The 25357-nt window shown below is 42.3% G+C and overlaps 1 protein-coding gene across 1 annotated transcript in view; it reads right to left on the bottom strand.

Annotated features, from left to right (window-relative positions):
* LOC146860813 (sperm-specific sodium:proton exchanger-like) overlaps positions 1-25357 on the bottom strand; it is a 4738575-nt gene that overhangs the window by 956408 nt on the left and 3756810 nt on the right. Inside the window, exon 16 of the mRNA XM_085646173.1 lies at positions 21014-21162. Within this exon, the coding sequence (XP_085502299.1) occupies positions 21014-21162 (149 nt within the window). The remainder of the gene's footprint in view (positions 1-21013; positions 21163-25357) is intronic.

Raw genomic sequence — 25357 nt, 5'->3', positions numbered from 1 at the left:
TCCTCTGTCCTGTTCAGACCTTTCTGGGTCTGGCCCTTCAATCACAGACTCCAGGTCATCTTGATGTTCATCATCAGACCCAGAGACTATGGTTGACCCACCCCCTGATCCAGATCCACTAGCTCCTATAGCTTGTCTAAGATCATCTGCTACTAACAGATCTATCAGGTGTTGGGCCGAGGGACTCCATCCTAGCTTCAGCTGTCTTGCAACACACATGGCCTTCAAGTCAGTGTAGGCCATGTCCTTGTACTGAGGCTGGGTGGACCCACTGGCTCCACCTTTTAAGGACATTCTAGTGTTGTGCAGTATTGTACTACCTACACTAGTTTGTGGCCTACTGAACCTAGCTTGAGCGGTAGCAAGGGTGTGCTTATCCCATCACAAACAGCTCTAAGTTCAGTAGAACTTATTGATACTAAGCTTGACTTTATATGTACCTTGAGTACCTTTAGTGGTTTTCAGTTAGTAATTCAAATAGAGATTTTCTGGTAAAACAATGGCAAGCTGGAATTCCACACGCTGCCCACCAATGTGAGAAGTTGGCCTGGCATATGCTGGTCACTAGTTATAGTGGCTACCTTGCACCAGTCCAATTCGACTCTTATGGTAGATAGGTTTAAGACAACCTTTTAAAGAAAGCTATCCTAGTAGTAGCTGTGGAGAGCAGCCTTCAGGCTAAGTCTCAGAGGAATGTAAAGCAGCTTGTTTTACCTTATAATCTCTTGAATTACCAAATGAAAGGACACCACACAGGTATATATATCAAATATATATGTATTTATTACTAGACACACTCTACTAATCTCTTTATGAGATTAGAAGCCAGGTACACATTCAAATGTCAACGTTTCACAATAAATTAAGCACAAATATGGCTGGAGCCCTAGGGGCGTACCAGACCATATACTAAAAAAATGGTATAACAATGTCGACTTGCAAAATGACAAGGCCTAGTGCCTGGGGAATCGCTGGGGCTTCACTACTGCAGTGTTAGCAGGTAAGTAACAGGCCTACGATGGATGCGTGCAGTGTGTGAACACAGCCGCGGGTTCCCTATTGATTACAATGGAGCAAGTCGCGGTTTGATTTTTAAAGTTCTAGGGTACTTCGAGGAAGTCTACAAGCAAGCCACTTACAAGGTAAGTACTTCGAGGGCCAACACACACTAGGGCACCGGAGTGCACAAGTTATCTCACCCAGGGAAGCCGGGTGCATAGGTGTCTTTTGGTGTCGGGTCGCGTTTTCGATGGAGACCAAAGAAGACTTGCTGCTTGCGTCGACTGAAGAAGTGTCCGGTGGAATCCAAAGGTGGATTCAAGATGCAGTAGATCTGAAAATTGAAGGGACAGTGTTCAAGGTCACTTGCCAGTGACCGGTGGCCAGGAAGATGGATGACCACAGATGTCGCGTGATTTCAGGTCGTCGATGGTGTTTTGACTCTTCGCTCACGAGGTCCAGGAAGGGTCGACGATGACCAGCAGCTGGATTTAGAGTGTCCCACAACGTATGCAGCTGATGGTGGTGTTGGCAACCGGATTGGAGCCAACAAGCTTTGGCAACTGCAAGTCTCGTGTAGACTGAAGAAAGTCAATGGTGCAGACCAGCAAGATCTGAGGGACTCACCCAGCGAGGGTGAGTGAGGGCAGGCCTGGAGCAACCAGTGGAGCCCTTGTAGTTGATAGGAAAATTTTCGGGGGACTCACTAGCCAACGGCCAAGTGATCGTGAAGATGTCTCTTCAGGAAATGCTTCACAGGAGCCCACGGTCACTCGGGACGGGGTAGGCCTCTGATTTTCGCTGCGAGAACTGCTGGAGGCTTGGGCCACAAATGGTCCAAAGCACAAGTTCGTTGAATGTTGCAAAGGGATTGCACTTGGCAATAGTGCACGGTCCCCGGGTATTGCTGTTCCTCATCACTCGTGGGGTCTACTCGCCACAGCTCTGCTGGGGACTCACAATGGCCGTCGAGAAGTCAGGAAATCCAATTCCGGGGCAGCAGGGACTTCGATCTCCGGCGGGAGCGGGAAAGTTTGCAACCATTGATTAAGGTTTTTGGTGCCTGCCAAACAGGGGAGTCACTCCTTGACTCCAAGGGAGATTCTTCTGTCTTCCAAAGGTAGTGCGACTCCAGAAGCTAGAGAGTTGGTCAACGGCTCCCTGACTGACACGGTACAAATTACTAGGGGTACGAGACAGGGCTGCCCCTTATCACCGCTCCTATTTAATCTCTATATTGAGGCTCTGGCTAGAAAAATTAGGGAGGATCCTGACATTGTACCTTTTCAATACGGCTGGAGTTTATATGCCGATGATATCTTCATTTACACTAGTAATCCGCAAGATACCTTGATGCGTTTCATGATTCTGACAGTAGACTTCAGAAAGATATCGGGCAAGGACATCAACAGGGGTAAGATAGAGATTATGTCCTAGAATCTGGACATAGGAGGTGATGCCAATAGAGGGAAAATGAGATATTTGGAAGTCATGATATTACAGGATGTTAATAAAATAACTAAAGTTAACTTTGAGAAAGTCAAGAAAGAGGTTTGTAGACTCCTAAAAATGTGGTCTCGTCTTCAGCTTTCTCTATTGGGCCATGTCAATCTAGTAAAAATGATAATCCTCGCAAAGCTCACTGTTCTTTTTGTTTTTATTCCTCTGCCTTTTGAGAAGGTATGGCTAAAGAAGATGCAAAGCCAGATCAGTACCTTCATTTGGTCAAGTAAAGGCTCAAGGATAGCATGGAAGAAATTGAGAAGGAGGGTGGAAAAAACAACAAGTTACTTACCTGTAACAACAGTTATCCAGTATTGGTATCTTTCATAGATTCACATGCCTGAATCATTCCCCGTTGCCGAGGCAGGAGTCCCACGGTAAATTACAAAAGTAATGCCATAAGGAAATAATAGTAGTAGGCTAGAAGAAAAAAGCATAAGGCCTAAATCATAGTAGCCTATCTACATCCTTATAGTAAAAAGAACCAAAAGTCAGCTCCAACCAATCAGCTACCAACACCCTCTAGAACACTCTCAGCAGAGACAGTTCTCCACAGATTTTCTTAGATACAAGTGGGAAGTAAGTATCCCAAATCATTGAGAGCTGACTTGACGGGGAGGAGGGTGGGTGCATGTAAATCTATTAAAGATACCAATACTAGATAACTGTAGTTACAGGTAACTAACTTGTTTTCTTATCCAGTATTGGGGTATCTTTCATAGATTCACATGCCTGAATCAGAGTAGCAAGCAGTGTACCAAATGTACTGTCATTTGCAGAAGTGTTCATAAACTCCCAAACTGTATCCACAAATGTTGAAATCAAAAACCATCTTAAAAGACATTACCGAAACAAAACATGAAAACATAAATATTAATATATGGATATATATATATGTATACATATATATACATCTCTTTAAACATATAAATATGTATGTTGCATGAAACATGGTAGCATGAATATTGAAAGCAATAGAACAGCATAGAAAAAGAGAAAGAGTACCTGAATCTGGCCTTAATGATTGAAGACAGTGATGCTTCATGAACATGTGGACATTTTTCCATGTCGCAGCACGACATATATTTTCCAGAGTCACTCCAGCAAACAATGCTGTAGAAGCTGCTATAGTTCTTGTAGAGTGAGCTTTGGCTTTCCTCTGTAAAGGTTTGTTGGCCTTGTCATGGCAGAAATGAATTGTAGATGCCAGCCATCTGGCGATTGTTGCCTTTGTCACTGCAGTTCCAAGTGTCGCTTGACCATAGGCCACGAACAGTTGGTTGGAACGTCTGATGTCTTTAGTCTTCTGTAGGTAGAATTTTAAACAGCGCTTAACATCCAGAGAGTGTAATGCTCTTTCAGCTGGAGTGGATGGATTCGGAAAGAAAGTTCTTAATCTTACCGGTTCATTTAAATGAAATTTAACCGTTCCTTTGGGAATGAATCTAGGATTTGTTCGATGAGTTACGTAGTCCTGAGTAAAATGTAATAAGGGTTCCGTGACAGTGAAAGCTTGTGTTTCACTAACCCTTCTTGCAGAAGAAAGACACCATAACAGGGCGACCTTCCAAGTGAGGAATTTTAGATCAGTTTTGTGGATCGGCTCAATGGACTTTTCATTAATTGCGCTAGGTGTTGAGTTCCTACTCTGGAGGGGGTGTCCGCACTGGATGGAAGGCTCGGAAAAGCCCTTTAATGAATTGTTTCACAAGTGAAGACGGACAGAGAGAAGAAAGCTTAGCGCATTTTCTGAATCTGGAAAGAACAGCAAGATGGACCTTGACTGATGAAAAGGTAAGCCCAGACTTGGCTAGAGAAAGCAAATAAGGGAGCATTTGTTCCGCTTTGCTTTTTGAGGAATTTGTTGAGCTTGCGTAGGTCTAGAATCGGTCGCCATTCCCCTGACTTCTTTTTGATCAGGAAGAAACGAGAATAGAAACCTGTTCCTTTTTGAGATGATGGAACCTTCTCTATCGCATTCTTGAGGAGCATCGTAAGGCTTCTTTGAATAATAAGTGAAGACGAGGGGGAGGGGGACCCCTGGGCGAAGTAGTAGGTGGCTGTTTGATAAATTCCAGGGTGAGTCCAGAACCCATTGGTCTGAAGTAATTTCCTGCCACTATTGAACAAAAGCTGAAATCTTCGTGCCCACAGGTATGGCGGGTAATTTGGTTGGCGCCCTGTGGAGATCACTGTTTCCTGTTAGCGTCTAAACTTTGATTCTGTGATCGCTTTCGACCACCCTGACGGGAGAAAATAGCCGTGGAGGATTAGCGGTATGATGACTGGTTGTAAGACTGTCTATACTTGAGATTGATACTGCCTGTTTTGTTGGTTTTGGTATCCTCCTTGATGTAAAACCACGTCCTCTTGCGCCTCTGAAAGATCCGCGCTTGTATTGAAGGGTGCCTAACGATCTAGTGGTATCTGTGTCAGTTTTAATATCTAGGAGGGCCTTATCAATGTGCTTACCAAACAAAGATTCTCCGTCAGAGGCCATGTCCAGAATTTTTGTTTGCACCTCCGGTCTGAAAGTAGTGGCTTTAAGCCATCCCTGGCGTCTAAGCACTGCAGCCCCAGCGAGTTGACAGAAGTTGGTGTTCACAATGTCCAGTGCACAATCTATAGTTTCAGATGCAGCACGTTCTCCTTCCAACAGAATGTTCCTGGCTTCCTGTCTATGGTCTTCAGGAATTAAGTCAATGAGACCCGCCATATCTGACCAATTTTGACAGTCATAACGGCCGATTATCGCTAGAGAGTTAGCAACTCTAATAGAGGCCGCTGCCATGGTAGAGAATTTTTTGCCTATGAGGTCCAGACGACGTCCTTCCTTGTCAGGCGGTGTGGTGATAGGCGTTGCAGGATTTTTAGATCGCTGTTGGGTGACTTGCTAAATTACTGAATCTGGTCATGGATGACCAATAAGACAAGATGGGCTGTTAGCAGGGGCACAGTATTTTTTCTCTATGTGAGGAATCACTGCCGGAATGGATGCAGGCGTATTCATGATCTTAACCCCCTCCTTCCAGATATAGTCTATGATGGGTACAGCTCGTGTGATTTTCCTGGACTCCTCCTTGAAATCGTGTAAAAAACACTCTGTCTGTTCAATCGTTACAGGCATTTGGAATCTAGCTGCTGTCCGCTGCATTAAATTATGAAAGCCCCCAATGTCCTCAGGGGGAGAATCAGAAGGTAGAGGGAGAGGTGGAGAAGGCATCGGTATTATATGTTTGTCCCAGGGATCCGTAATATTTATTTATTTATTTATTTTTGACATTTGTTAAGCGCGAACGAATACCCGTAGGCGTCTCGGCGCTAGACCTTTGCAGGTGTCTCTTAACGAGGCATGGGAAACAAGAGGAGAAAGGTATACTATCACTGATTAAACAGCCAGGTTTTCAGCTTCCTACGGAACTGTAAAAGTGAGGGGCAAGTTCTAATGTGATGAGGCAGAGTGTTCCATATCTTTGGGGCGGCGACTAGAAACCGGCGGTCACCCCAGGACACTGTTTTAGAGCGTGGAACCACTAGTTGGTTCAGATTGGAAGAGCGAAGCTGTCTGGATGGTATGTAAGGAATAAGCTTGTCCTTGAGGAGGCGAGGCCCCTGATCATGAAGTGCTTTGTAAATTATACAAAGTGACTTGAACTTAATCCTGTTTTGGATGGTCAGCCAGTGAAAAGTTCTTATGGTGTCAGTGATAGGAGCAAACTTTGGTGATCTGGACAGAAGACGCGCTGAAGCATTTTGTATTGTCTGTAGTTTTTTTATAACCCTAACTTGGGCATTAAGAAAAAGAGAGTTACAATAGTCTAGTGATGAAAGCACTAAAGAACTGACCAAAGTTTTAGCAGCAGTATCTGGCAGGAAAGGAATGATTTTCCTTATCATTCGGAGTTTGTAATGAGCAGTGGCTGCGACCTTATTTGCATGAGCCATGAAGTTGAGCTGGTTGTCAAAGGTAACTCCCAAATTCCTGACTTTGAGGGTCGGAGTAGGGGGAGTACCAAAGGCCGACGGCCACCAGGAAGTGGGCCATCTCGGGGAGAGAGAACCAAAGATGAGCACCTCCGTCTTATCGGAATTAAGTTTCAGACAGTTATCTGTCATCCACTCTCCGACTGCTACCATACCGTTTTTAAAACGTTCTGCTACCTCATGCCCGTCACCTTTGATGGCCAACACTAGTTGCGTATCATCCGCATATGAGGTTAGGCTCATCCCGAATGCTTTGATCACACCCGCAAGGTCCGCATGAGTATTTTCAGGTAATTCGACATCCTCAACCTAATCTTCAGAGGAGGTAGTGTCATGCTGCACCTGTTCAGAAGGACCTGAAGGAGGAGCCGGTGTAACAGGAACCTCAGACTGAGGTAACGGATCAGGAACTACCGCTGGTGGGGGTGGATTTTCTGAGACACTCTGTTGTGGGGGAAACCTTTGACGGTAATCCACCAGCATGGCCTGGAGATCCTGTATAAGCGTTGGAGGGAGGTGACTCATTTCCCTCTGGCGTGACTCCCTTTGATGAAATCTATGATGTGGAGCCATAGGTTGTTCCTGGTAATATTGTTCCTGGTAATCGTCGTCATCATCCTGACACTTGTTGTTAAGCTCAGAAGGATGGTGAGCTGTGCCAAATAGTCCCTCATCGTCTTTGTCCTCATAATCATCATCTTCAACGTACGTTTCTAAGAGGTGTGAAGGCAGAAGCGGAGAAATCTTACTATAATACTGATGCCTTTGAAAATTCTCGAGTTGGGAAAGTCCAGACGATATGGGCGTTGACTGTGAAGGTATCACTATCACCGTCTATACATATACATTACATTGAATTGGTAAATCTGTCGTCGACGGGGCTTTTCGTCGACAGGCTCTTCGATGATGGGCTCTTCGTCGACTGGATCGTCGTCGTCGGGATCGTCGTCAACGGGCTCGCCATCGAAGGGCTCTTTGTCGACGCTGTCTTCATTGATGGTGCCGCTGTCGACGGAACTGTTGTCGACGGTGACATCGTCGACGGGGCAGACGTCGATGACGTGGACTTCGTCGATGATGATATCTTCATCGACGGGGGAGGCTTCGTCAACGGTACCATTGTCAATCGACTCGACGTCGATGTAGTCGTCAACGTGGACTTCGTCAATGATTTCCTCGTCGACGATTCTTCAAAAATAGGCTTCTTGGTCGTGATTAAGATTCTGGTAGACAGAATAGGTGATTTAATGGCCGTCATCGAGATAGTAGCTGTCGACGATGGGGTAGAAGAAGTCACAGAAATCGTCGACGATGGAGTCAAAGTGACAGATTTGACATGGCTTTTACTCACGGTTTTTGAAGTACATTTCTTAGACTCCTTGACCGATGTAGAGGGTGGAGACAGCGTTGACCCAAAGGAAAGCTTAGGTGACTTCTGAGAAGGGTCAGAAACATGATGGGAAGATTTATGGTGTTTTCTTCCTTCACTTGAAGAGCTGTCATGGGATCTAGCTCTTTTGCTAGAAGTTGAGGCTCGGTCATCCTCCTCACCCGAAGAGGATTTGAGCCACAAAAGCAGTCTTGCCTCTCTATCCCTAAGAATGAATGAATGAAAAATGTATTGTTCAGTTAATAAAAACTTACAATTAAAACACCTTACTTTTCATAAGTTATTAAGACCACATAATTAAAAAATACATTTCATCAATTTATAAAACCGAGACTATATAAAACAATCCTCATTGTCCCCAGTTAAGCAGTCTCTTCTCTGCTATTTCTATGAACTTCAGAAGTCTGCCCGTTAATTGCAAACTTTCTCCTTGTAAACTGGCTATGACTGCTTGTCGACATGTTCGTATCATTTGACTATTAAAGTCTGACCTTAACAGCCTCCTACGTTCATCTATTAAAGCAGGGCAGCTACAGATGACATGGCAAATATCGTCTTTCTTATGGTTACAGAGGCGACACATCCTCTCACTACTCATCATTTTCCATGCAGGGGCGTCTCCAAGAAATTGGCTATTTCCAAATTGGAAACTCATAAGCTTCAGCTTTGCCCTTTGGCTATTTGAGTCTCCTAGATAGTTCTGAGGTTTTAACATACCGTACGAAGTAATAACTGACCACGCATGTGATCTCTTTGCCAGTACTGCTTTATCCCATAAAGATGACAATTTTTTACTACACCCATTTATAACTTTGTTAAAAGCCACCTGTGAAAGGGGTAAGGCCCATAGTTGTTCCGCCTTGAACGTGTCTATCACCAGTTTAAAATATTCATGAGCCTGCTTATGTTTATTATCACATATTGCCTCCCAGACCACTGTCATAAGAGTGGAATTATTTTCCCTTCTAATTTTATGGCAGAATTTTAAATATGCTCCTAAACTATTTAGGTTCTGTCGTTTAAGTCCGAACTCTAGTTGGATTTGTGTTAGTGAAGTTTGTCGAGGAAGATTAAACAGGCGTCGGTAGGTCCCTGTCACTAGCTTATCTATGGTGTTGTCAGCACACCCTCTTAAAGTCTCTACTCCATATGCTAGAGTTGGAACATGATTAACTGACGTAATTTGTAATAATGAATTAAGGGAAAGCCCTTTTAAGTTATTGTGGAGTATGGAAAAGTTATTGGTCTTACAGCCAACGCTCTAGTCACCAGCATTGTTTTTATCTTTTTTAAGTTAATCTTTAGCCCATGAGTAGAGGTGTAATGTGCACTTTCACTAATTAATCTCTGCAGTCCCACCTTGGTGTAACTTATTAAAACAATATCATCGGCATACAGTAAATGTGATATGTTAAAACCTGCCACAGTCGGGAGTGAGAGATAATTTCAATAAGCCTTGATGAAATACCAGCTAAATACAAATTAAATAAGGTTGGGGCCAAAACACACCCTTGCTTCAACCCGTCCGGTAAGTTTTTTGACAGAACTGTTCCTTTTCCCAACCTTACTCTCGTCCAAGTATTGGTATATAACAATTGTATCGCTCTCAACAGACTTGGTGAGATTCCCATTTTCGTTAATTTGTTCCAAAAAATATTTCTATGCACAATGTCAAAAGCCGAGCTAAAATCAATAAAACACAAATGAAGGTTCATCTTACGGCGCCTGGCCATTTCCATTATAAGAACTAACATTTGGATATTAATAATTGTCCCCATTCCTTTAATAAACCCTGTTTGATTTTTTGGAAGTAAATTACTGGTATCAACCTCAAGCCGTTAGTTCTGTTAGCAAACACTTAGCAAAAAACTTTGCTTCACAATCCATTAAGGCTATAAGTCTATAATTAGCAGGATCCAAGACTTGACCAGCTTTGCAAATCGGCGCCAAAATTGAACCCCTCCATTTATCTGGGACTTCTTCCTTCGTTAAAACATGATTGAATAAGTTTGACAGTTTCTTTGCCCAATATTGTGGATTTTCTTTAAATAGTGGTTGAGGAAGGCCATTTGGCCCTGGAGCACTACTCCATCTGCTAGAACTTAAACAAAATTCCACTGTTGTCTGCTGGATCATTAGCTGGGTATTTTCCCTTGCATTATCATTGCCCCTTGTATTTTCCACTGAACTTACTTCTTTTGGCTTTATTATATTTCTTGTGCAACCTGTCATAGATCCCAAATGCTTCTCCCAGACTTCTTCCGATATATTTGTAGCCACTTGTTGTCATTTCCTACCGTTGGCTTGATTGACCAGTCTCCAAAACTCACGTGCATCTTTACGTTTTGATGCATAATTGATTTTACTCCAGAACAGATCAAGTTTGATTTTTGTTTGTGTCCATACCTCTTTTTTATAGAGTGACCTCAGTTTTGGCAATATCTTACTCCTGACATTGGAAGATGCTTGATTTCTTAGGATCCTTAGGGCATTGTTCAATTTCCTTTTCGCTATCTGAAGTTGAACAGTCATTTTTTGGGGAAAGGTTGTAGCCGTTGTTACCATGCCTTTTGAATGCACAGAATTTTTCTCTACTAGGTTAATTATCAACTGCTCCCAAAGGGTTAATGGATTTTGATCTATTCTATTTAACTTTTCTACCCACTGGTCTCTTGCTTGCTGTTCGATAATTTGTATATTATTTACTGTCCAGTTTAACCTTCTATAGTTCAGACCAATAGGCTCCCCTAACTCCGGGGCGCTTTGTTCGATTCGGGTAATGTGTAGATTGAGGCTGATCATTTGTGGCTGGTGATCACTTTCCAGACGATTTTCCAGATTATAGCTTATTATTGATTGGTATAATGGGAGGGACACTAAGGTGTAATCAATAACAGCTTTGTGCTGCAAAATGGGTCACCTGAGCTGGAATGTCCGGATCCACTCGGCCATTCAGAACTCGAAGGCCAGATTTCTCACCGTTTCCGTGGCCCATTCTGTCAGATCATTGTTTAATTGCATCGGTTGCTGGGATGTGCCAAATTTGGTCAATCACTTTCAATATTTGATTCATAGGCGCCACCTGCAAGAAATTCATGTTAAAATCCCCTGTCAAGATGATCCAAGGAACTGGATTCGTCATGCTTAGTGTTGACAATAGGCTCAATATTTTCTCTATTGTTTCTTTTTTCTTGCTACCAAGGGGATGCATATATACATTTATTATCATCAAAGGAGTTTTATTTCCTTTGCTAAGAGGCCAGACCTTAATTACTTGAATGTTCGAATGTTCAATTTCCTCTTCTTCGATCTTTATTTTTAAAGCCACTGTAACATATAAGGCCAAACTTCCTGCTGCTCGCCCCTTCAATTTTGTTTTAATTGCTGGCTTGCTATAACATAGGTATGCCGGTAACTTAATTTCCTCCTGTGCCCATGTTTCTTGAAAGAGGAGTATCTGAAACCTTCCAATGTATGTTAGAAATTCATGATCGTCCACCTTTGCTGCAAGACCCTCTATGTTCCACGAGCAGATGTCTACATTTGCTGTCAGACCCTCTATAATCCATGAGCTGGTGTCACCTTTATTTCTGTGGTCTACGAAACGGTTATTATCCTGTCTGTATCTTAAGTCTTTGCCTGTCCTGTTATTCAAGGCACTTGATAGCCAGGACCAGTCCAGTTTCGAGTGAAGAGTTTCGCTCCCCCTGGCGTCCATGTGGTTATCTGCCTGAAGGGTTATATTGTCCCTTAAAGGGGTAATTGAGCTACTCCTTGCCCCTTTCAGGATCGTCGTTATACCCAACTTCTGATTTTTATTGCCCATTTGTGGCCTTTTCGTTAGTTTCTGTCTTCTTCTACCACTTGCTTCCTCAACTCTCTTAAACAGATTTTCTCCACCCTTCGGCTTTAGAAACTGGGGATAGGGTTCCTCCTTTTCCCTTATCATCTCAATACCCCATGTTTCAAATTTCTCTTTTTTCGCCCATAATTGGTCCACTACCTCAGCAGACGCCCATGTGATCATTGTCGATTCCTCACCTCCCCACATCGGGTTACTTACAAAGGTAACTGAATGTATATCCGTAGACTCTATGTGTTGTAAAGCCTCTATTTTCTTCGTCATTCGAATCTTAGACCCTCTATTTATTCGATAAAATTGACCCCTAGATTTATTTTTTGGTACAAATATCATTCTGCAATGAATACTAGGCGAGCTGTGCCGAATTGACCTATCCTTTTGACCCTGCTGAATCGTGCAGACTATTTCAAGCTGAATATTCTTAACCTGCCCTGTTTCATTTCAGTCGATCTTTCCCAATTGACGTTCATCCTGCAGTCATTGCCTCTGCCTTGGGGCTCATAATCATTCCTTAGTGATTGTTCACATACTTGTTGCATTCTGTTCTCCATTACATCTTTCTCCTCCCAGCCTTTCTCTACTTCCGGAGCTTTGAGCAATGTTTCCAAGGGCTCCTCCATCTTAACTGTTTTAATTTGGTTTATATGTTCATCTTTTACTGTTTTGGCCTGGTCTAATCCCTGTTGGTTCTCTTCCAGTTGTCCTTCCGTTCTCTATCCTCCTTTTCCTTTTCGTACTAGCTGGTATATTCTCATTTCCCTTCTCCGCATTATTTTCCCTTACCTTGCCATCACTCTTTTCTTGTTCCGGAGGTGCCACTTGTTTTCCTAATTTTGGGCGAATTATAGGATACACCATCCCTTGGAAACCTGGACTTTTCTCTACCTCTTTTTTATTGTTGCTTTTCCTAAGTCTTTTTCTCTGTCTCTTTGAGAGCTTAAATATCTTGACTGCTTCCCCTTGAGGTGATGGTTCTAGGACTCTCTGCTCAACAGGCCCAATCCTATCTGTCTACGTTTTTTCCTGGATAACTCCCCTGTGTTATGTCTACGTTGTTCCTCAGCTGTATCTTCTCTAAACTTGAAATTTCTCCCCCAAGTCTCCCCTTTACTAGTTCGCTGACTCCAGCAAGCTTATTTCCCTCTGCTTTCTCATTGTTGTTAACTCTTTGACCCACTGGGCTCATCCCTTCTTTACCAGATTGTAATTGCCCCTTTATTTCTGCCAGAATCTGTTCCAGCAACCCAGGCAACGAGGACAGTTTCTCCAATACTGGGCTACATTCACAAGTTTTCTCAGGCAATACCTTCACCTGTGCTTCTGCCTGCGCCCTTTGGATCAGCTGATTCAATGCCCCAATTTTTGTATCAATCGCTGTAATATATAACGCCATTGTATTTAAAAGTTCCACCTGGATATCCAATTTACTTGACTGATATGTCAATGCATTGACCACTGATTGAAATGAATTAAGTAAAATCCCCCAAGTGTTGTTATTCATGCCTTTTTCCCCCAATGATTCTCTACTTGGAGATCCAACTTGCATATCATCAGCTGGAGAGCCCATTACAGGGGACCAAACAATTTGAGCCCCTGATAGTTCATTTACCTCAACCCTGTCCTCTCTCTGTAGTAACTCATGTTTAATTTCAGTTTGAGCTTCTATTTTTACTGGTGTTGTATTATCTCCAATATCATAATTTCTCTGAAATAGGTCAAGGGGTAGTTCATGAATTAGATCGTCCAATGATTCATATACTTTTTCTGGAGGCTCCTCTATCGCCACAGGTACTGCAATACCCCCAACAGTGTCCAATACCTCCGTTAACTCAGTTTCCAATTTTAATTTCCAAACAGGATCTATTCCTTCTAAGTCATCTAATTCGTCCAAATTAATCATGTATACCCTCTCGTTGTCTACTTGTTGGTGTACCTCAACTTGAATCTGGATCTCTTTTACCAAACAAGTCTGAGTCATTACTTCCTTATGCCCTACTTGTGCCTTACTACTATTAGGCGGCTCCAAGTTTATTTGTGGATTGCAATTAACACCTACTTCCTGAATGACTGGCGCCCCTCTTTGCTGGGCCACTGTAGCGGGACTTTCCTTCTCACGTAGCCGGTCACTACTTAGATGCCAGGTTTCCCAGTTAAACGAGCGTTTTTTTAACGTTTCTTTTAATGTTTATCCCCCCCCCCATGGGAGAGCAAGATTTCAATTCCTCTTTTTTGCTCATGATTTTACTGGGGGCCGATTTGGAAGGCCCCGTTGCCTATGGTTGAATCGGGCTTTATAGCTCTCTACTATGCAAGTCTTTTCGATATGTGAGCAGTACATCAACCGGGTTCTTCAAAAAGTCTGTCTTCCCTACCCTTTTTATTTTTTCACAATTTGTAGTTCTATCAAGGCACTGTGCTATTATACCTGTCTCCTTCATGCCAGACTTCTCCATTAAAGACCCCTTTGCAACATAGTCGTTATCATTGTCCTCATCAGCAGAGGCCGACCTGGTTTGCAATTTTTGCTTCCTCCGTACTACCTCCAGTGCTCCTCGTATTTTCACTGAGCGCATTCCTTCATTTGCACGTCTTATACTGCTACCTTCCTTCCCTCTAGATGTTGACAGGGTCTTGGTAGGAAAAGTACGGCAGTTCTTGCAATCCTTTGCCTCATGTTTAGGATAAAGGCAATAAATGCAGTCATTATGCTGGTCATCAACATGGACCCTCTTCTTCACAGGTCCTGCAGGGTTTGAACAGAGCTTGTCTGTCAGACATTCTGAAGAATTGAAGAGAAGAAACTGAGTGGCACTCAGGGAGACTCCCTTCCACACGACATGCGGTGAAAATCTGAGGAGAACTGCCTCTGCTGAGTGTTCTAGAGGGTGCTGGTAGCTGATTGGTTGGAGCTGACTTTTGGTTCTTTGTACTATAAGGATGTAGATAGGCTACTAAGATTTAGGTCTTCTGCTTTTTTCTTTTAGCCTACTATTATTTATTTACCGCGGGACTCCCGCGACGGGGAATGATTCAGGCATGTGAATCTATGAAAGATACCCCAATACTGGATAAAGGAGGTTTAGCGCTGCCAGATTTGTTGTTTTACTCATGGGACTTTTTATTGAAGAACGGGAGAATGTTGTTTAACACACCAAAACCATCTGAGATTGGGGACCTGTTGGCGTGATGTCGAGCCTGAATGCAGGGGGTAAACAAGGCTTTTGTTTAAATATGCAGACCTCAAGTATTTAAAAAAAGTTAGACTAAAGATCTTGAGGGGTCTGGCGGAGACCTGGTACAAGATAAGAAAAGTTTTAAAAATTCCATATCATAGCCTATGGGCTCCAATCTGGGACTCACCCGGCTCTCCCGAATGGACAAAAAATGCACTTGCAGCACCATTATTAAAAGCAGGTTTTACATGTTGGAAGCATATAATTCAAGATGGTCATTTGATTACTTGGGAAATGTGTAAACAACGAACAGACCATAAAATATCCAGATTCAAATACCTTCAGATGCGGAGCTGGTACCAAGCCCCGGAAACAATAATAAGGGATCAAAACGAGCTTGAAGATCGACTAATGCAAGAGACAGTAGCCAAGAAGAAGATGGTTGAACTGGAGGATGGAGCTTTTATACTGCCAACGGAACTGTGGGGAAGATGCTTGCCGAGGCATCGCTGGAACATCAATGGCAAGTATCTATGTCCATGTTATTTAAAATAGTCAAACCAGCATACCTGAAAAGAAGTCATATTTTCTCCATTGAAAGAGCCTATTGGCCCCTCCAGAAATTATCAAAGTTTGGGAGAGGAGGTGAAGTAGCCTGCTCGAAGTGCAACAGTAGGAGAGAGGATGATGTACATATGTTTTTGGATTGTTCAGAGATCCAGAAATTCTGGAAAGACGTGAGTAGGGCCTTGTCTACTATGCTGGAGATTAACATCAAGGTAAGCATCATGCTTGTCATTTTCGGATGTGTGCATCCCATGGTGGAAACTACTAGGAACCAGGCACGGTTGGCCTTTTACTGTGTGCTATTGGCTCGCAGGGAAATATGTAAACAATGGGTGGCCGTGGCTCCTCCTAGCTTTGATGAGTGGATCCACTCTGTAAAGCATATTGCTAGACTGGATAGGTTGGGATTTACGAACCACGACTTTTGGCTTCCCATGCTTAGTTGGTGTGAGCAACAAGGCTGAGTAAACAAAAACTGGAGGTCTGATGATTAAGCCTTCTCTGCCTCGACTGGCCCTTTTGTCTTTTTTCCGACTCTTCTCCAGATAAATGGGAGCGGGTGGAAAGAGAAAAAGTGAACTGTAGAAGAGGGTGGTTGAATCCAAGGGCTGCAAAGTTTGTAACCCCCCCAAAAAAGTCTTATTTCTCTTCCTTCCAGCACATAAGGGTAGGACACTCCATCCAAATGTGCAAGTGGAATGGTGTTTATTAGAGGCAAATGAGGACAAAAAAAAAAGAAAAGGACAATGTAGATACATCAGTCATCCCTTTCAGTAATAGGCATATAGCATTAGCCCCTACCACTTTTCCATTCCTAGGAATACAAGTATACAGGGCCCCACAAGATATTATTGATGGGAACCTCCAGAAAGCGATTAACTCATTGAGGGCACAAGTAGCATTCAGGTCGTCCCTACCTCTTTCAGTTGCAGGCGGGTTTGCTATCTCAAAGATGGTAATGATGCTGCGGCTGCTTTACTTCTTTACAAACTTGCCAGTACGGTTTCCTGCCGCTATTTTTCAAACCCTGAATACGTTATTGACTAGTTTAATATGGGGCACAGGACGCCGGCGGTTGGCCTTAAAGAAATTACAGCTCTTATCTAATGCAGGAGGACTAGGAGAACCCGACTTCTAGGTCTACTGCCTTGCCGCACAACTACAATGGCTATCATATTGGTTAGCTGGCTGAAATTTAGGTAATATTGCATACACTCCGCAAATGCTTACACAGGGCAGGCTACACCACTTGCTGGGCCCGAAGGTTATGTCCCCCTACGTCTCACAAACTGCTCAGGATAGCACTAGATCACTGGACGTGGGCGCTACGATATATTGCAGAAGTTCCTGCATACGCAAACAATATACCATATTGGGCATCCCCTCTAACACTGGAACATTAACTGCTTGACAGTTGGAACCCTGGACGCAAGCAGGGGTGGACACGATAGGCGACCTATTTGGCGATGGAACATTATTGACGCATAATGATTTTGTTAACAACGGGGCGTATCAGAAACACTTAACCCATGCTAGCATAACAGCTTATGTTAAGAAAAAATTGACTCCTCAGGGAACAGAACCCCCAACAAATGAACTTGTTCATTTAATGTATCTCATGGGAACAGGTAGTCACCTAACGTGCTGGTTTTGTCATTGGTTTCATACACACCAACCGTCCCCGCTAACTGCAGAGTGCAGTAAATGGGACCGAGACCTCAATAGACCTTTACTAGACAAGAAATGAGCTGATATATTGGAATATCCAAAACGAGTGACACGCAATACTCGTTTTAAGTTTATCCAATATATGGTAGCCCAGTGGGCATATTTAACACTGCATAACATACACATCATATATCCTGATGCCAAATGCCAATGCACTATGTCCCAGATGCTCTGACCAAGCTGTTGACTTGTTACATATGTTGTGGACCTGCAACAAACTACGAGGGTACTGGGAGGGGATAGCGCAACTGTTGACAGAGATACTGGACGACATGGGGCTTTACACGCTGGAAGTTTGTATCCTTGGGCTATATAAACGATGGAAAGGCAGCGAGGTTCATGCTAAATTTATGGATTTGGCCTTATTGTTGGGCAAACGGGATATAAGTAGGAGATGGAAATCTGCAACAGCTCCTACTTTCCTAGGCTGGAAAGACTAACACCCTTATGCATCAAGCCAAAATCCAGTCGGTAAAATACCGATTCCTTATTAGCTCCCAGTATTAAGTAAAAAATACCCAATCCCAATGCATCAACCCAAAAGCAGAAATCGGTATTTAAGGAATCCTTAAATACCGATTCTTTAAATAGGGATTCCTTAAATACCGATTCCTTAAATAGCGATTGCATTTAAGGAATCCCAAAGTGAGATTCCTTAAATGCAATGCATCAAAGTTAAAAAATTAGCGATTTCGCTAATAAGGGGAGCAAATTACCATGAAGATGAACTGCATGGTAATATGCAAAAACTTTGAAAAATGCACTTTTGTGCATTTTTCAAAGTGTCATGTTGCGCACACACATGCCCTTAGAGCATGTGTGTGTGCAACATATGTGCACATATCATTTTCAGGGGTGCAACAGGGTGTCCTTTTGACACCCTGGCACCCTTGAAAGTGCTCCAGCTATTAGCGATTCGGTAATACCGAATCGCTAATACAGAATGGCTTTACATTCATTCCTATGGGCCTCCAAGCCCATAGGAATGAATGGGTAGGTATTCCTTATTACCGATTCGGTATTACCGATTCGGTAATAAGGAATGTTAAGGAATCGCTATTTGAATAGCGATTCCTACATGCATAGCCTTTTGCTATTCCTTATTAGCGATTCCTTATTTTTCGCTAATAAGGAATCGCAAATGCTAATGTTGATGCATATGCCCCTAAGTGCTTAAATGAGGACAAGCGGACAGTGTGGCCATTCGCACTGAAGAAAGCAAGGGTCTACAGAAAATTCCCATAGCCATGAGTTGGGACACTGTATTGGAATCTTTTAAAGCAACTGATGCCCTCACTCCTGGGAATACATGTGCCTGATTGTATCTATTATTGAATCATTTTTGAACGCATGCATAGTAGAGTTTCCTGTATTACTCTGTACGGTATCTCTCTATAGGAATTTTTGTATAACAGAGGCTATGTAAATAGTAGGCCTGGGTGTAAATTTCCGTTCCGCTCGCGGAAGTTGCGAAGTTTTGGCATCTCCGCGTTCCGCGGAGAATGCGGAGATGTCAAAACTTCCGCGATCCGCTGCGAAAGCGGAAGTATTTACTTGTTTGCGCTTTAAAAATGCATTCTCACGTGCGCGCGCGGTAGCAGCTTACCGGATCCCTGCGATCGCCGATGAGTTTTCCTATCCGTTCGCATGCGCCACGAGATGTTGGATTGTTGGTAGCCGGTCGCGCTATCCCGCGAGAGTTTGCGATCGCGAACACGCCATTCGACTCGGAACAGGAAATAAGCATCGCGAGCAAGATAGCCGCGCCCATTAGCGACAGCATGGGTAAGTTAGAGAAATATTTACCCGCGGGGCCGCAAAAACACATCGTGAACGGGCGGGAAAAGCAATCTCCGTGTCTTCGCGAAAGTTCCGCGTGCTCGCAGAGATTTTTAACAATTTCGTGATAATTTGCGTAGGGCAACTACGCAAATTCCGCCCACCCCTAGTCAATAGAACCCATGACAATGTATCCTATCCTTAAGATGTCTTTCCTTTCTCTTTTGCTAATCATGGAACTGTCAGTAGGGAGGGTGGCTGGATTGTTTGAAAGTCTATTTGTTCTATTTACAAAACATTTGATCCTGGTACTACTCTTGCGGGATTGCACTAACGGTTATTATGGGAGTGTGCGGACGATCATTATACTGGTTGACACGGACTGAAAAGTCACTTGAGTTATAATTATGCTGTAAAGCGCTACATTGTTTCGTTTATATGATTACTTATCTTTTCCTGCTGAATAACTGTACTACTTGCTGCTATGTGAAAATGAATAGAAAAAGAAGGGAGGGAGGAATGCAAGAAAGAAGGATAGGAGGAAGGAAGGGAAGTAAGAAAAGGAAAGAAAAAAACATTGAAGAAAGAAAGAAAAAGAAAGTATGGAAAAAGAAAGGAAAATAGAAGAAAAGACGGAAAGAAAATAGGAAGGTAGAAGAGAAGGAAAGAAAAATGGAAAAGAAAGAAATGGAACGAAAAATAAGTAAAGAAGAGACCATGGAAAAGAAAAAAAAGGAAAGAAAGCAAGAAAAGGTAAAGAAAGCAAGAAGGAAAGAAGAAAGAAAAGAAGGAAAGAAAAAGAATGAAACAACGAAAGAAAGTATGGAAAGAACAAACACAGAAAGGAAAGAAAGTAAGAAAGACAAAAAAAGAACAAAACAAAGAAGATGGCAAGAAGAAAGGAATGAAGGAATTAAATAGGGCAAGAGAGAAAGAAGGAAAGAACCAAAGAAAGAAGGATGGAAGAAGGAAAGAAAGAAGGAAGGAAAAATTAAATAAATAAAAAAATTTCACAAATGTAAATTAAACACTATAAAGGATGGCTTTCTTCCTGGGCAAAATTTATAAAAGAACGATCGGTGAAATTGAGTCAGGAGTAAATAAGTTCTGAAGCAAATATTGAAGCCTTTAGTTTGTGTACTGCATGCATAGTAAAAAGAGGATAACCTAATACAGAACAGTTTCAAATTGACACAAACTTTATGCTGTGAAATAACAGCAGTCAGATAAGTAAATAAAGGGCACGTCAAAAGGAATTTACAACAACCATGACAGAAAGCAGAAACTGATAAAGTGTTGAATATGACCTGTGCTCACACTGGTATAATGTGGCTTGCTTTCACCTCAGGCTTTTAACACAAAGGCAAAACTAAAGTAATAATTATACAGTAAAACAAAAATACTGGCACTGACGGGAACTACCTTGTATGCTAATATGCACATTGTGAGCAAAATCCAGTCACTCAAAGTGAAGTTAAACAGTGGCTGATGTAGGCTGCCCCTTGCCCTATACTGTATGCTGTAGTGAGGGAAGCAAAATGTGAATGACACAACAACTGACAAATGGATGGAGAGAGATGCTAAAAGCCCCTCTACTTAAGTATATTACACATATAATTTTAATAAACTTAAAAGGCCTTGGCTATCGACAGACCTAAAAAAATCTTTGGTGTTTCACAAGTCCTAAAATGTATGCTCGTCTTGAAGGAAGCAGCAGGCAGGAATGGAAACAGTCATCCTAGCTGCTATACTGCACACAGATAACAGATTACTTCAAGTAAAGTTCAACATATAACGGATTATTTTGCCTGAAAACCAGCATTATTTTGATAATCCTCAAATTTAAGACGGTTTGAATTTTGTATGAATTGATTACGTCACAAGCAAATATGAATGTGAGCCAATGTGTCCTCTGTTGTGGTGAACCTATTTATGTCAACAGAATTTGCTGTAATACACTGGATGCACATTTTCTAAAGCAAAAACGGTCATACGTTAAGTTAATTGTTAAAATAATTATGCAGTTACCTCGTTTAATTTGTTTCCTTGAAACTGATCTACTATTCCTCCTGCCTTCAGTCCCTGAAGAGTTTCTTTAATGCAGTTCACCACAGTGCGGATAGCCTGTGCGGTCTTGGCAGCTGTAACAATTTCAGGATTGTCACGTTGCAATAAACCTGACAAAAAAGAGTAAAGATAAATTAACTTTATATAAATATATACATATATATATATTATTCCATATGTGCTGCCAAAAGGACGCCCTGCCTCACGAGTCTGGGCTCGTGTGCCGAAGCGTCCCTTCTAGTATATCCAAAAGACCACACACTCTCAGTGTCCAAGTGTGTTAATGAGCCACACCATCTGAAAATCCAGCGCAAAAGTTTTATTTAATCAAACCAGCCATGATGCATTTTGACCCTATCAGGATCTTGTTCACATGGTATATAAAGTGGTCAACAGACCACTTTACCTTTACAGTGCAGTACACTAAAGGAGACTAGAGTAAAGTGGTAAACTGACCAGTTTATATACCATGTGAACAAGACCCTGTTTGGGTCAAAACACGTCATGGATGATTTGTTGAAATAAACATTTTGTGCCAGATTTTCAGATGGTGCAGCTCTTTAACTTACTCTCAGATACTGAGAGTGACTGGTCTTTTGAATACATATATATATCTTTTTTGCATTTTTTTCATTATTTCATCTATCAAAAATGCAAAAAAGATATATATATGCATTCAAAAGACCGGTCACTCTCAGCGTCCGAGAGTAAGTTAAAGAGCTACACCATCTAGGTCTTGTTCACATGGTATATAAAGTTGTCAGTTTACCACTTTACTGTAGTCTACTGTAGTGTACTGCACTGTAAAGGTAAAGTGGTCAGAACATCACTGGACCCGCTCCTGTAGCAGTTTTTTCTTTTCCGATATATCGGATTGGTTCAGGTCTGCCTCTAAAGCCAAACTACACAAGGGCGGCTGCTTTGCAGTTTGTGACTGCACGAAGGACTTTGGCACATTGTTACCATTGCCCCTGCCCTGTTGACATTTGGATGGTGAGGTTGGGGCGTTATGGGGACCCGAGGAAGCCGTTGAACCCTGGACTCACCTTTAACAACTTAAAAACCTCCCTTTTGCCCGATATTTCAGCACTCATTGAGCAAGGACTCCGCCACTGGTACTTACTACCAAGATGCATTCTGGGGGCTGCAGTCTTCAGACATCGGACTGCAGCTGTAAGCAATCTGTAAGGAGGAGCCAGCTGACTTCCCCACCCAGGGGAAGGATCGCAGTAGTTCAAAAGGAGGGTGTCGGTGATCTTCCAATGAGAAGGGCATCTGATGAAGGCACACCCCACGCCGAAATGCATTATGCCCTGATGGTCCAATAAAGAGCTTCTGAAGGATTCCCCTGTGTGGCCTCTGCTTCTTCTGCTTGGAGGAGTTTTGTTTGGATATATATATATATATATATGTATTTTTTTTCACTGAAAAAACCATAGGTTTCAGGGACGTTATAGTTAGGAATTAGGATTTTAAAACAACCTTAGAAATTCACTGAAAAAAAACATAGGTTTCAGGGACGTTATAGTTAGTTGGACATTTGACCCATATAAAACCAGAGAAATTTGCCTGTTATAGTTAGTTGAGCTAACTATAACCCGCGCCCCCGCAATGCACTGCTGATGACGTCACATATTACATCACTCATGACATGGTCAGTGACATCACTGATGACATCACTGATGACATCTCAAATGACATCACTGATGACATCCCTGATGACATAATCCAGTGAATGTGTGTTTCTGTAAAGTTTAAATATGTTTTATAAATATACATATGCCAAGGTGTATTAAATAATGAATGAGTGTATAAGACTCAGCATGGATGATTACGTAGGTGTGTCACTAACTGTATAAGTGACTAATTAATGGTGTCTTGCTTAATGCATGTGTTAGCGACTGATATAGACATTCACACAGTTTAGGATGTTAGTTGATGTGTAAGCAGTTCCATGGTTTGGTAAGAAACTAAATGAGGATCTATATGAGCTATTCATTGCTTGTCTGAGTACCTGTATGAGTACCTTTGTGTCTGCATGGGTCGGTGGGGGGTGTGACTCTCTGTATAGATGTGTGAGTGGCTAATTCACTAGGTATATGTGTTCATGTCTGTATCTGTGAAGGACTGTATGGCTGAGTGAGTGTGTGTGTGAGTGTCTCGGTGAGTGAATGGATGCCTCAATGGTACATGTGAGTAACTACATATGTGAAAGGCAGTATATATGAGTGTTGCACTATATAATTGACTATATGTGAGAATGAGTTATTGTGAGAGTGCCTGTATGGATCAGTGTGTCCTTGTATTAGTTATTGTATTAGAGTGTAAGTATGTGTTAGTATATGTTTAAATAAGTGACGTGGTATGTGTATAACTATACAGGTGAGTAAATGAAAGTGTTTTTGATTATTTCCATTACTGACTAGGTGTGTGAATAACTCTAAGAATGAGAGGCAGTGTCTGAGTGTCTGTATAGATATGTGACTGGATATGATAATGCTGTATTGATGGCTGACTGTATGTATGAGTGAGTGTATGGGTGAATGAATGTATGTGTGTAGACCTATAAATTAGAGAGTGGATATGCACTAACTAGTATTGGTGTGTTCACGGTTTCGAAAATTATAGTCTGTATTTTAGACTGGGTGTATCAAGTGTTATATTAGGGTCTGATCAGGTGCATTTTATTTTCACGTAGATGATGTCATCAGTGGTGTCATCAGTGATGTCATTTGAGATGTCATCAGTGATGTCATCAGTGATGTCACTGACCATGTCATGAGTGATGTAATATGTGACGTCATCAGCAGTGCATTGCGGGTGCACGAGTTATAGTTAGCTCAACTAACTATAACAGGCAAATTTCTCTGGTTTTATATGAGTCAAATGTCCAACTAACTATAGCATCCCAGAAACCTATGATTTTTTCAGTGAATTTCTAAGGTTTTTTAAAATGCTAATTCCTAACTATAACATCCCTGAAACCTATGGTTTTTTCAGTGAATTTCTAAGGTTTTTTTTAAATGCTAATTCCTAACTATAACGTCCCTGAAGCCTATGTTTTTTATCAGTGAATTTCTAAGGTTTTTTATATGCTACTTTCTAACTATAACGTGCCTGAAACCTATGGTTTTTTCAATGAATTTAAAAATGTTTTTTAAATGCTAATTTCTAACTATAACGTGCCTGAAACCTATGGTTTTTTCAGTGAATTTCAAAGGTTTTTAAATGCTAATTTCTATTTATAACGTTCATTAAACCTATCTTTTTTCTGTGTTTTTTTAATTATCATCCCATTCTCAACTTGGTGAAAACTGCAAATCTCACCACTCTTCCATCAATACCTTACACAAACAAAATTGCCACAAACAAGAGCAACATCTAACGCTAATGAAATGCACAGTAGGCATTCCCGTGCAAAAAAAAACCATGAAAACACCTCTTCTCCATATTTTCAACAACCAGCCAAATCTGCAATGCGATCCAAAAAACAGGCAAAAAGCCGAGTTAGCAGTAACAAATTAACATCAACCTTTAACTGGTGTAAGGAGGTCGAGTATCTACTCCGTTATTTCGACCCAACTCACAGCCACATTTAAAGACCAACACATGATACAGCTACTGATCATGCAGCTCCGATACCCAATAACGCCACAACACCCAGCCCCACCACCACCAGAACCTCCCCCCCGACCACCCCCCTACCACCACGAGGCAGCACAAAACAGAACAATGGACCTTCCCAAAACGCCATGCCCCTCAGCCACACAATAGCTGAATGTTGGGAGATGAGCAACCAACTATATATGAAGGAGGCAAGTCACCCATCACTGATAAAGCACACAATGCCAAGTGTAATGCTCATTTGCTGCACAAACCTCACTATGCAAAGCACAAACCTCTCCATGTGGAGATACACTATTGATACTTGTACTGTAGTGCACAGTGGACGCAACCATGTTACCTCAGGGTGTGGGTAAGATCTCATTCATATAGCTGTGTTGTCCCCCCCCGGAAGCGAAAGGGGAGTGGGCTGCTCCAACGTACGCCACTCCAGCGTAGGAGTATGAATAAATAGACCAGGCCCTAGGCGTGGTTCACTTGTGGGAAGGCCAACCAGTCTGTCAGAACGGCAGCCCTCACCCTGGCACGTGGCAGCCACCATAACCGCGGGCCTCCTCAACACAGGGCCCCTGTGAACCCAGCAGCACAGCACCGCAGACTTATGTCTGTACCGACTACTGCCTTCGATCTACACTACGGACAGCACGGCTCACAATTCAGATGTAGGGGCGATTGCAGATA

The sequence above is a fragment of the Triturus cristatus genome, chromosome 3_1 (genome assembly GCF_964204655.1).
Source record: "Triturus cristatus chromosome 3_1, aTriCri1.1, whole genome shotgun sequence".
Classification (NCBI taxonomy): Eukaryota; Metazoa; Chordata; class Amphibia; order Caudata; family Salamandridae; genus Triturus; species Triturus cristatus.
The sequence above is the reverse complement of the archived record's forward strand: the minus strand, read 5'-3'. Positions and strand labels throughout refer to the sequence as shown.